We start from the raw sequence: 13,696 nt of genomic DNA on the forward strand, positions 1-13,696 counted from the left end.
ATCAGCCAGATGTTTGCCCATCCCTAAAGTTTTTATAAGTCTTTTTTATTTCCTTTCAATTTCTTCAGCATTTTCTATTCATCTTCCTAAGTAATTTCAATGTCATATTTAAATTCCTCACATATTTTGTATTGATAGTGTAAATGTACAATGATAGTGTAAATGTACAACATGTGTTGCTAAAACTTCAGTAAGTCATTAAGCTAATTTGTATACTACAAGCAACTGCTTAGGTAAAATCATTCTTGCCAATGAATGAAAGATTCGCAATTATTTAATTTAAATAAAAGCAAACATTAGAGATTTAAAGTGGTTAAGTTAATGTTCGGATGTCAGAGAATCCATTCATATGGTCAAAGGACTTGAAATGAGTGTTAATATGTCTGCTTTTAGGACGCTTAGAAACTAACCACATGCATACTTAAAGTAGTAACAAGAAGATCTAAAAAAAGCAACCAAAAATCTTAGCAGTCTCCTTACAGGTATTTGTGGGGTCATCATTTCAGATATTTACTGCATATATACTGATGGAAAAATGAAACACAACACCTCCTCCACCACACCCTGGCCCTTCCATCTGCGTGGAACAGGCTGAAGAGTAACTCATCCGTAAAGAGGACCTGATGCCACTGCTGACAAATCCATCGTAGCCTCTGTTCAAGTGTGACGTCTAGGAGGTGTGAGGAGAGGGCCTGACAGGTCACCTTGCTCTAAGGCCAGCAGCATGGAGCGTCACTGTCCTGTCACTGATGCGGGCATTGTGTCTGCCAGCAGTTTCAGCAGCTGTACGGGTGGCAGATCTGAAACGATCTCTCAGATGGACCAGTTTGATGTGTTGGTCCTGCTCTGGTGTGGTCACTCGAGGGCGACTGGATCTTGGGTGGTCATCTGTCCTGCTGGTCTGCTGAAATCTTCTCTGCAGTCGGGACACAGTGGAGCAGCTTACTCCATAGTGTCTGGGAACACTGGCACATGACATGCCTGCCTGCAGCATGCCAATGTCCCTCTCCCTTGCTTCTGGTGACATTCGAGGCATTATGGAATGCACAGAAAACTGACTGTATGGCCATTTTCTTGCAGTGACCTAAGCTTTGAGGCCTTTTTAAAGGTGACCTGATCAGGCATTGTTGCACCTGGACTTCGTTGGGTAAAAGTGCACCTAACAAGCTTTCGTGCGATTGGCAAGTTGCAATGCCTCACTGCACAGGCTGTATTGCTGGTGAGAGGGCTTAAAATAAATTGACAACTTTTTGTGAAGGTACATAAGCTACTGTTTAACTATAGTATACTCATTCCAGAAATTGTTGCGTTTCTTTTTTCCATCAGTATATATTCAGATCTTGTAGTTTGAGAAAACTTGTAATTGTTTTAATTTATTGAAGATTAACAACTATAGTGGTGGTTACTGTAGGTAAAAGTAAAATGAACTGATTCTAGTTCATATTTTTCATTTTTTTATCTTTGATTGTGGAGGATACATTCATTGTTAGTTGAAGTGGAATATTGATGGTTTGGTTTGTTTTTAAATTTGTAACAGTATCAATAAGATCTTCATTGTAAGATTTTCAGTAGTCTTTGCATCCAATTAAGTTTAATTAAGCAAATTATAAACTGATAATGGCATGAAACAGTACATTTATTATTAAAGTTACTTGATGTTTTGCATAACTTAAGTAATTCATTATATTTGTATATATTTTAGTCATAGTCTTATATAAAATGTCAACAGTCATATATAATGTGAGCATAAGCTATCTGATACTATTATTTGCTCCTTCACTGATAATGATACTTAAGACTGCCTAAATGCTGTATGATTAAAAAATACAGCATGTTCTAGTATGACACAAATAGGAGGCTAAGTAAAACAATTGTTGCTGCAAACAATACTGTTTTCTTTATGACTAAAAAAGTTGTGTTAAATTGAACCAAAGGAGAAGCTCAAAATCATTGTAAATATCAGTGTATTTTATGTGGTTTATTTCCTATGATGCCTATAGTCTGTTGAAAAGAATTAGGCCCCACTGCACAGTCAGTTTGACCTATATTTTTAGAGAAGCAATTCACTTCTCAGTAGTTTCAATCAATCCCAGTCCTGTAATTACTAAAACTGTAATTACTGACAGCAGTTCATTAGGTATTTAGAGCCACTAGAATAACTTACTACAGATCAAGACATTTGAGAGTTAATAGTATTACTGACAAAAGATTATACTTCATCGAAATGGAAATTTTCTCCACATGCTGCAGAAATTATATTCAGTACAGACGCAGATATGAATAATTTAAATGTAAAGCATAGATTTACACACTGGGTTATTATCAAAATATGTTTGTCTTGTATCCCCCACAAAAGGGAAAAACAGTAAAATCCATATGAACTGTATATATTTTGGCATTTCAGCCAGTAGTATTTGAGCATGTCTTATTCCTTCTATGTTTTTTTTCTGTATTTTTAAATGAAATGTTTATGTTAGATTGAAAAATTATGGCCAGATATATTTTTTTAATGAGCCCACAAATAAAGTGACACTGACATTTCCATAGGTGTGATTTGCATAAACAATAAGGGATAAATGCCTGTATCTTCCTTTTGCAAATTAAACAGAATATGTGAATATTGAAGTTGTTTGTGTTCTTCTGGGATACTAAGTGAATTAAATGTTGTAGCCAAACTATTCTTAGACCCTTTTTGTGAATTTAAGGTCTTGCAATTATTTTTATCATTTACCTCTAGAGTTGTGAATAGCAATGCCAATGATATGGGAGATATAACAGTAAGGGAGATATAGCACATTGGGCTCAATTATGAGTTTGCAAAAAATAGATACACAAACTACAGAGTGCTAACAGGCCTGTGTGTGAACACACAGTAAGCAGTGTGAGAGCTAGCTCCATGCAGCCATGTCAATTAACCGTACACAAGCCTATAAAAGAACTTTAACCTCTGACTACTGAAATGAGACGAAGCCTGAAATGAAAACAGCCTTTCACGAGTTGTGAGGCTTCACCGTTTTTACTCAGACACTATTCTGTTACTAAGATTAACATCCTAGTTGACATCTACAAAAATAAGCATTAAAAATAAACTGGCCTAAGTAATATAAAGTGGCTTTTGAGTTCCTTTAAGCAAAAAAGTGTTTCTGAAATTGTACTTTTGCAAAACTATTGCATGTAATATGACATTCTGCTGCACAAAGGCCAAAATTACAGTCATACTTTCATTTTGAAGTCATTATGTCAGTCACACAAATTAAAAAATATATATATACAGTATATAATGTGTTTAATCCTATCCCTCAATTCACTCTCCAACAGTAAAAAAGAGTCAACCAGCATACGCTCACCGCTGTTTTTTGAGAAATACTGTACAGTCCACAGTATGCTTGGTTCAGTAGCAAGTCAGTTCAGTGATAGGGCCATAGTAAATTTGGCTACTGTGGCAACTTTAGCAACTGTGGAAGGGAACTGTAAAAGTTTACTGGCTTCAAAAAGAGAGGGGTAAACCAGGGCATCAAGGCATGAGTACAGAACATAGTAAAGCATTTTCAAACAGAACAATTGCAAAAGCAAAGTTTTTCTACTTAGTCAATGTAAAGCTGTAGTTCCCGAATTCCCCACTATAGTCCATTTAATCAGTAAGCCAAGATAGCAGTCCAGGCTGATCTCTACTATACATCGTAATGTAGAACGTAGGTCCTTGTTCAGGCCATAAAGGCCCATGGAGGAATGGGGGGCAAGGGACACCATTTTTCTTGACCATCCGACACTGGAGGTGGAGGTGATGTGGTGAGCATCACACTCCGGCCACCCTATTACCCCCGGAAGGATTAACCCCAGATACTCGTTTGGAAAGCAGGCTGAGTGGACCTGGGAGCCATCTGGAAGGAATTAGAGCAAGCTACAGTACATCGCTTGCCCATACCTGAGATTGAACCCAGGACCTTCCGGTCAGGGGCTACCCTTGCCGTCTGAGCTACAACTGCTCCAATAATGTAGTATATCACTCATAATATACTGTATATATTATGAATGAACAAATATTAATTCGTAATCCAAATTAAATGACCATGAAACAATGTCCAATAGTGCAACCTAGACAGTTTGGCTAGACTCCTGGTTCCTTCTGCCATGAAGCTGAAGCTTGGCCAAAAATGCCCATTCCAGCATGGCATTGATTCAAAGCATTCAGCTCAGCCACATCGGCAAAGGAGTGGTAAACTGCACACAAAATACATGTTCTTGACTGGCCAACTCAATCTCCAAATCTCAATCCAATTAAAGGTTTGCGATCCCAACTCAAGTTCACTAACCTAAAATGGAGCACCTGAAGGAGCAATTTTACATGGAGGAATATTTTACATGGAGGATTTTCTCTCCGAAATGCCAGAACTAATACAACATTGCAGGAGTTGTATAATTTCTGCCATACGAGGATATACAAAATTCTGATTACTGGGATTTGATGTCTTTTTTTCTGGGATTAAAATATTAATGACAAATATGACTTTGCTCTGTGCAGTTCTATCAATATTATTGTATAAATGTTTACGTTATTTTAAGCAAGAAACCTTTTTGTAAATCCAATTTGTAAATCCTCCTGTTATTTGATGTTTATTATTCTTATTTCATCAGGGGTGTGATATTTTGTTATATTTCTATGCTTCTACTGTACATTTTATGTTACATGTCTAAGTGACATTATACTGTATTTAGACATTCTAGGAGGCATTACTAATTTTAACAGCTATCTCGACATTTGAGATTTTATGATTGTGAGCTTGTTCACATTCTGAGGCAAGGGTGAGAAAATACTGTACATCTTAAATTTTACTTAACTGGCAGGCTTAATTTGAATGAACATTGCCTGCAAGTCATATTGTTTTCTTCTCTTTGAAGGTTTATCAGTACATGCATGAAACTATAACTGTGAATGGCTGCCCAGAATACCAGGCACGAGCTACTGCGAAGGTAGGCCCTTTCCAATTCAGAAGTGATATGCTGTCTGTTGTATATTTGATTGTGCATATGTGTGTTTCAGGTTTTTTCAAGTGTGTTCTCAAATAGTGACATCCCAGACCAGTATAGCTGCTCCACAGGTAAAATAACCATAAGCACAATAATAGCCTGTGAAATAAAAAACCCAGCAATAAAGGAGTGCCTACTAAATCATGCATGTTTCTTACAGATGTGTAATCATTTTTAGTTTTGGTTTTGTCTTTTCCAGGACTGTGTGATAATAGTATATGTCGATTTTCTTTAATTAAATTTAATACTAGATGTGATCCTAGTATCAGGATATGCATGTTAGAATGATTAAATCTGATGCCATAAGCGGTAGGTAAGGGAAACAGATAAACACAAAATTTACTGTGAAATTGTGTTTATTCTAGTTGGTTTGAAGCTTTATTGTTGTTGATATAGTACAGTACTTGTCCTTTTTTTGTTAAATATTAATTTACAAATTTCTCTGTTTTTCACTGTCAAACATTTTTATCTTTCTTATATTAATGTGATAGACAAATAGAAAGTGTATAAAGGAAATTACATGATAGGTACAATGCTGCTGGATTTCATTTTTAATTAATTAAAATACAGAATACAGTATCTCAAGCTTTTACAAATATAAGAGAATCAAAATGATGTCTGTTGCACACATCTCTGCACAGTTTTGTTTCAGGGTTATCATTTTTGTGGAGCACATTAAAAATAGGAGCTACTGTAATATAACATACTACACTATGTAGTTCTGACTATACTCACCCCTTAAAAAATAAAAATGAAAAAATTGAGTGCTCGTGCCAAAAAATGCTTTCAACATTATACCCAACTCATTAAACCCTAATTTATTATGTGTAGAACACACTACAGAAGTACTAAGGCTCTCTATTTTGCACACCTTGGCAGTCTGTGCAGTCAATGCATAAGTTGTGACTAATTAGAAAAAATAGATTAGGATAAAGCATTCATGGTCATTAAATAGCTTAGAGACCTAATAATGGATGTACCAATGACATCACAAAGCATTTCACTGAATAAACAAATTATATAGTATTCACATTGTCTACTGCACATTGAAAGGTAAAACAGCCTGCAGTTTATCTCTATGGCATGTGTCTGTACTGTCACAATAACACACAAAGCAAAAGGCTTAGATTAACAGTGGTGAGGTGCATTTTTCTGTAAACAAAAAAAGTTTCTGAAAGTTTGAAATGCCAAAAAGCTGTTATATGTGGTTTGATAGTGTATTGGATGAGCAGGGGAGAGCGATTCCTTATGGCTGTCAGCTGAGAAAGGAATATTTACCCCCATTTCCAATTCGCACTAGTAAACAGTCGAAAATCTGATTTGAAATATGTTGTAGTGTGTCTGTAATTACTGTTAAGTATGTTTTGTACATTTCCTTTCTTATGCAAACAATTAAAAGTACCTCAACAGTTATATTACAAGATACTGTTTATCGGTACTCTATGAAATACTCTATTGTAAGAGGGCATTGATATGTTAGTAGTCAAAAGTACACAATTGAGGCTTGCTGCCAAATTAAATGCCTTTGACGTAATATTTACATAGTAGCTCTGACAACCACTGGCACAGATGTCACCTCAAATTCAACACTGCCAGTGTTTCACATTTTAAGTGGCCTGTGTTTATCTTTGAGATCTCCTCCTGGATGCTAGTTTTTTCACACTGTTTATCTCTTGGGAAAGGCCGTACAGTAACTCTCCCTTCCCAGTTTCTGGTCGCTTGGTTCTTCTCACACAAGTCACTAGATCGTCACTCTCCATCTTCATGGCACGTGTTCGTCACACTTACTAGATTACCGAGCCTTCTTCGTCAGCAGCACACTTCAACCCCATTGAGCCTGACAAATGAACTATCAGCTGGATGCCTTTCCAGCACCTGTGACACTCCTCATTACAGAACTGAATTGTGTTTTCTCTCATATCCCTCGCTATGTAAGCTCCGGCCTGTAAGCCAGCCCAATCCATTGTCTAGTAAGCACTCCCTTCTATGGCTCTCACCCTCCCACCTTGCAGGTTGAAGCCGAGACACAGACCAAAACCATTGTCCGTCCAACTGTTCATATAAGCGGTGGCACAGTGGCGCAGTGGTTAACATTGCTCTTTTTCAGCGCTAGAGCCCTGGGTTCAGTTTCTGGGGTGGTATCTGCTTGGAGTTTGTATGTTCTTCCACACATTCTCATGGGTTTCCTCACAGTACTCCCAAAGTCCAAAGGCATGGTGTTAAATTTACTGGCTTCTAGGAAAATTGGCAGTCGTGTCCTGTCCTGGGTGGATCCTGCCTTGTGTCCATTGCTTGCCATGGCCTGTATTGGATAAAGCATTTAGAAAATGGTTGTCTGGATGTTCATATACTGTAAACCTCTTTATTATCCCAGAGGTATGGCTAATTTCACACAGAGCCTATGCTGATAGCTTCTTTTCCTTATGTGGAATTTCACTTCCTGTGAGTATTCATTACTCATTCAGATTTTCATTCAGTGAGTTTTTCCAGTTAATTCTCTCTACTTCACAGTAGCCCTTTCCAGTAATAATTACTACAAATAAAGTACAAATAATTTTCTAAAAGCAGCACAATAATCGTTTTTTAAACCTTCCCCAAACTCAAAAATATTTTTAAAGACCATCTGAGAGACACAATAACAGGAAAAGTGTATGTAAATCATTCTGGGATCTGGGTTGAAAATATGTGTTAATGATAAAAGCATTTCAATAATTCATGCATTCTCTGAAGTGCCAGTAAATGGACATGCTACTAACACATTATGTATTATAAACTCATGATTTGGGCTGGAGGATTTACATACAGATTATAAAACCAGGCAGGACACCACTAAAACTATGATCTCAGATTCTAAATTAAAAAAAGATTTTTCTGTGCATATTTCTCATGCACACTCCTGTACTTGTACATTGCCCAAATTAATTGTCTGCTTCACACAATGATAAAGAAACTCCAATGATTTATTAGGCTATTAGCTTTTTATGATACTGTACAGCAAAAGTAAAAAGTATTAATGTATAACAAAGATCATTAGTTTTCTTTTTTGACCCAACAAAACAGTATCTTACTTCCTAAAATTTTCTTTATAAAAACGTGTTCATAAAACCATAAACCCCCTTCATAAAAAAAGCTTCTTACTGTACGCCTCTGATTCTGTGATGATGGTCACTGTTCTCGAGGTTTGAGCAGTGAAATCAGTGATTCAACCATGTCCCTTAGCCTCAAGCTGTGTTCTGATGTGTTGTACATGTATGCCCAAAGCTGCACAACTTGGATCTGTCTGGGCTCATACTTGTCTAAAACCACTTGTAGGAGCTATAAAAGTTATACTTTGCAATATATTTGTTTTATCTAAGGAGCAGTACAGATCGCGGTTTACTTTTCATTCTAGAAAGCCAAACCATTTAAACATCCATATTCCTATGCTTTACAGTATATAGAGTACCATACAATATGCTCTGATTATGAATAGAGTGAATTACAGGAATATGTATAGTTTATCTTATGAAAATTGATGACTAATATACATTTCATTTCAAATAAGCCTGCTAATCATTTCAAAGTCTTTCAAGGTTGTGCAGCTGCCCTCAAATAGCTGCAGGAGTATTTGAACATAAAAAAGTGATGTAATCACATACAATTAATGTCTACACTGAACAATTCAGGCTTGAATCATTTCATCAGAAACCTTTGGTAAAAAAAATCAAAACAAATTATGATTTTTTAGCTTCTGAATGCTATTCTGAACGCTATGCTATTCCTATTTTTATACAGGAACCAGATTTAATTAACTATGAAAATGTTAAAAAAATATTACAGACTAGATAGATTTATTTTCTTTATTAGGAAAGGTGTCATTTAACCAGGTGGCAAAGGAACAAGTAATAGGTTTTTTTTCCATGCTGAAGAGAAGAAAGAAAACACAAGGTTTCGGCTGTGGAGCCACGCATGCTGACCTACCCACCTGAACTAATTAAACCAGGTGGCATGGTGCTGCAGTGGTTGGAATGAGTGCTCTACAGCCCTGGGGCCCTGAGTTCAAACTGTGTGGAGTTCTCCCTATGTTTGTAAGGGGTTCCTCCCATAAGTCCAAAGACATACTGGTAGATTAATTGGGATGGATGTTATTAAGATAAGAGGTGAATTAATCATTAAAATTGAGAGTACATCACCATGGTATGCTTGTGCTACCTTAAAGTGTCTTGTACAGTACCTCTGTTTGCCTGAAAGTGTTTAAAAATGATAAATGTGCTATGTTCTTAATGCATATTAAACTTTGCCACCTGTTACAAACTTATTAGCATGGACCAAAACTATATATAAATACTTCGGTACTCAAGGCGATGTGTTAAAGCTGCAGACACATCAAAGAAGATAGTATTTTGCCTTTAAGCTTCAATAGTCTTGAGAATTCCATCCAGAATTCATTATTCTGTCAAGTATTTCGTTTTATGCTTGTCTTTAACAGGGCATTCTCTTAATGTTTCTCTGCTGAAGTGAGAAAATATGTGCCTCTAAGACTGCATATTCTTGTACTTGTCTTTTTTATCCCTTATATTCTTACTTTTTAAGCATATATAGTATATTGCCTTAACAAAGAATAAATTACTCCTTATAATGGGTCAGTTCACCAGCAGTGATTACAGCTCTGCTGCACTGATTCCACTAGTTCTGTTCACAGGACCAGAACTGCTGAGTTGTTTTCTCACAAGATTCAGTTTATAGCCTCAGTTGTGCATCCCTGATGGGATTTTTTTTATTTGCCAGCCACTATCTGTAAACCATTGATACTTTCATAGGACCATGCTTCAGCAATCTTGTCACTTTTAAGGACAGTTCCTGTACACCAGCCTTCTTTCTTATAGGCTATGTAAGAAAGGCTTGCTCTGCTGCTAGTTTACATTCTACCGATATCTTGGGTCATTTTATATGCTCAGTCATTTGAAACACACCATTCAGCTCATTCTGGCAATTTTAAATAGCAATCACAAAGCACTTGCCATTTTTTTAAATCACATGACAGAGTTTATTTTTTATTATGACAAAAAAAAACAAGTCCTAGTCAAGCAACCAACAAACCAATCTTCTTCAGAATTTACTGTGTGAAAAACATACTGTATGTCCAAAGAGTCATTGATGTGCATTTGTATTCTTACTGCTCATATACTGTAGTAATATGTCCAAGTTTGGAGGTTTGTGTTTTCTTTACTGAGAGGGAAATTGTTTTTCTTTCTCAAAGAGCTGGTGTTTATAGGATCTAGTCCACTTAATTTTTCCTATGGGAGGAGTTGCAAATGCACAATGGTTTTTGGTCTGTGTAACTTAAGGTTTACGTGGGTGGAGTCTGTGCTCATCCCAGACATTGCGATAAGTCCCAGGAAAAGGCATTGGTACCTGTGCCTGAAGATAATGAACCTGTTAGCCAAACAGACAAAGCAAAATGCTCTCTTAAATTTCATAAACTAAATTGTCATAAATACACCTCTACCTGTGATAAACATGAGCATGCTTTATCTAGTATTATACAAAACTATGAAGCTCATAACATCAGCAGAAATGACATCAGCTTTCTAACTGGCAAGATTTGGCTGTTGATAAGACTGTTGATAAGACCTTTAATATGAGGAGCACCTGGTCACTCAACCTATTTGAGTTGAAACAAAAATGCAGTTAACCAATTGCTTAGTGAGCTGTCTTTCATCATAGCCAGAAAGTTGAGTAAGTGCTTTGTACTGTAATTCACATTTTAAAGAAATAAAAAGGTCAGAAGAGAAGCTTTGCAGCTTCTTCAAACAAATCACAAAATAGATAGAAAAAGAACACCTGGCTTTAGTGAAGTGAAAACATTGTATTTAAGTAATATGAAAAATGCAGATGTTTTGGTAAAATGCTTTTGACAAATCTGTTCCAGTTTTGTAAATAAGATATATGATCATAAGTGTTCTCAGATCTCATAAGACAGTATAGAAAAATGCTACACTAAGTTAAATTATTCTTGCAAGGGGAGGGTGCACAAATTACTGAAACCAGGGGTATCAATACCTTTAATTGTGATGCTTTTTTTAGAAATAAATGTATAATTTGTGAAATGTGTAATTTTAATTGATTCTATTGAAAATGTAAGAAACTAAAATATATTCCACATGTGGGAAAATTACAATATAGCTCACTAACAGTGCTGTTTATTTTATTCAGCCTTTTTTGCACATCTTTATCAAGGGTGACAATCATTTTGGAGGTGATTGTGACCTAAATGCAGGTAAAATGCAGCATAACTTAAAATCTAGCATGGGTAGATATCCATTGTATTCATATGGAATTTCCCATCTTTTCAGTTGTATACTAGATAGCAAGACATGCATGACTTCTTTTACTAGGCTTAATGACTTTCTAGCAGGTTCTCCAATCCTGGTCCTGGGGGACCTCAGTTCATTAATTCATCTAGAATACCTGAGGTATCTATTTGAACACTAGGAACACTTGTTAAAGTGATTAAATAAGCAAGCAATGCTTAAATAATGGGAAAACTAGTCCTTGAATGATGACTAATACTACGATGTTTGCTCCAAATTCACCCATTCCTTTTTGTAACCGCTTCTTTCAATTCAGTGCCGTGATGAAGCCAGAACCTATCTCTCCAAATAACAGGCACAAGACGGGGTACAACCTGGATGGAATGCCAGTCAGTTACAGGGCAGACAGACACAACCACAGACACACCCACTCAGACCTAGGGCCAATTTTCACAGAAGCCAGTGAACATACCAGTTATCCCAGAACTCCAGCTCTGTGAGGCAGCCATGCTAACCACTGCACCACTGTGCAGCCCTTTTGTTCCACATGATTTCGAAAATACTTTATGAACACACCACCTGTTTAAAGGATCGTATGTACTGTGAATTGTTTCAGGACTTTAGAAATTGATTATTGAAAGGCTACCTACTGTATAATACCTCAACTGGTACTCTCCAGAACAAGGTTTAAAAGATCCCCCTACTCTACAGAGTATTATGAACTCCCTCTACAATGTCTGACATGTCACTATAGCGTTTCACTTCCAACAAGCATTGTAGACACTTGAATTCCCATCCTAGATGCCATAAATAAATGCATTTAAACAAATGTGGTAGGGTCAGACCAAGAAGTGCAACAAACAAATATGTCTTATTGTAACTAACTGTATAACTCTAATGGTTTATTCTGAAACATTTTTTGACCTACGGTAGAACCAAAGTCTGAAAAGTATCACTTGGGTACTTGTGTTTTCAAGGAAATCTGTAAAGCTTTGAGAAATTAATCTGAGATGGAAGTTAGGGGAAAAAAATGAATTTAACAAATTATCTTTGCTCTCTCAGTAAATCCTCCAGTGAATAAGTTAATGTCATTCTCTGAAATGTAAGTGCAGGTAATTAGCCCATAATTGTTCCTGGACACCTCTGCTTATTTGCAAATTTTCCTTCATGAAAGGGCTTGTATTATCTGATTCCCTCCTCCCAGGCCACAGTAGCTGCATTTGCAGCCAGTGAAGGTCATTCACACCCCCGGGTGGTTGAGCTGCCTAAGACAGAGGAAGGCCTGGGTTTCAACGTAATGGGTGGAAAGGAGCAGAACTCTCCAATCTACATCTCGCGCATCATTCCTGGAGGAGTGGCAGAGAGACATGGAGGTCTAAAGAGAGGAGATCAGCTCTTGTCTGTCAACGGCGTGGTAGGTCTGCTACACTCTTGTATTCCAGTATTCTGCTTTTCTCCTGCTGTCCCTCTGAGCATTAATTTAGGAAATGAACAGCAATTAAAATCATTTAAAACCTCATGATTTATAAAACTACATAACATCCTTGCACAAATATTTAATTCAAAGCTTCAATATTTAAACGTCCTTTCAAATCATATTAGAAACTGACAGATTATTCATTATTAATCTGTGGAGAAAAAGACACTCTGTTTTTACAACTCATGTAAATATTTTAGTTGTCCGAATGCGAATCAATTTAGGCATTTAGAGTTTAACAGTAAACGATATTTATAAGGACAGTATGAATTGAGTGAATCAATATCTTTGAAAATTGATTTCTTTAGTTAATGAATTACTAATGGCATTAATAAAGTAGTCCAAGAAAAATATTTTCCCCCATTACACAAAGAAGAATATATCAATATGATTTATATCTTTATGGAAAGTGTCCTGTTTTTCAATGGTCTGTAAAATGTTTGAGTATTTGAGTCATGAGTCATTCATTAGTGACGAGACACAAAGGAGATGATGGATGTAACAAAGTCAGATACACTGGTAGTGATTTCAACTGGCTTCATGGTTCTATAAAGGCACAATTCAGTTTCACCTGGAATGATGTGTTGTAGATATAAAGAACTGTAAACTCACAGTTAAACACATGAGCAAAGTAAGTCTGGAAAGCTGGACTGTTTGCCAAGTGTAAAATTAAATTGACTTATTTGAGTTTAAATTTGTTTTATTATAAACTTGACTGAAGTGAAATCTGCACTTTTGACATTGCTCTCCTTGCCAAGGATCTATACCATCAATGGCTGCCTTTGAAATATATGAGTTATTAAATAATCTAGATTTAGAATGCCTCATTTTTGTCTTTCACACAATGTTCCATCATGACTTAAATGTCTCCTTCAAAGTGATTCTGGGTTAGCAAAAT

At 36.3% G+C, this 13,696-nt stretch overlaps 1 protein-coding gene across 2 annotated transcripts in view; it reads left to right on the forward strand.

Annotated features, from left to right (window-relative positions):
- lin7a (lin-7 homolog A (C. elegans)) overlaps positions 1-13,696 on the forward strand; it is a 63,164-nt gene that overhangs the window by 34,857 nt on the left and 14,611 nt on the right. For both annotated transcript variants that reach the window (XM_088647246.1, XM_088647247.1), the window contains exons 3-4: positions 4,900-4,971; positions 12,526-12,735. In XM_088647246.1, coding sequence (XP_088503372.1) covers positions 4,900-4,971; positions 12,526-12,735 — 282 coding nt within the window. The remainder of the gene's footprint in view (positions 1-4,899; positions 4,972-12,525; positions 12,736-13,696) is intronic.

This window comes from Lepisosteus platostomus, chromosome 9, assembly GCF_059453375.1.
Source record: "Lepisosteus platostomus isolate fLepPlt1 chromosome 9, fLepPlt1.hap1, whole genome shotgun sequence".
Classification (NCBI taxonomy): Eukaryota; Metazoa; Chordata; class Actinopteri; order Semionotiformes; family Lepisosteidae; genus Lepisosteus; species Lepisosteus platostomus.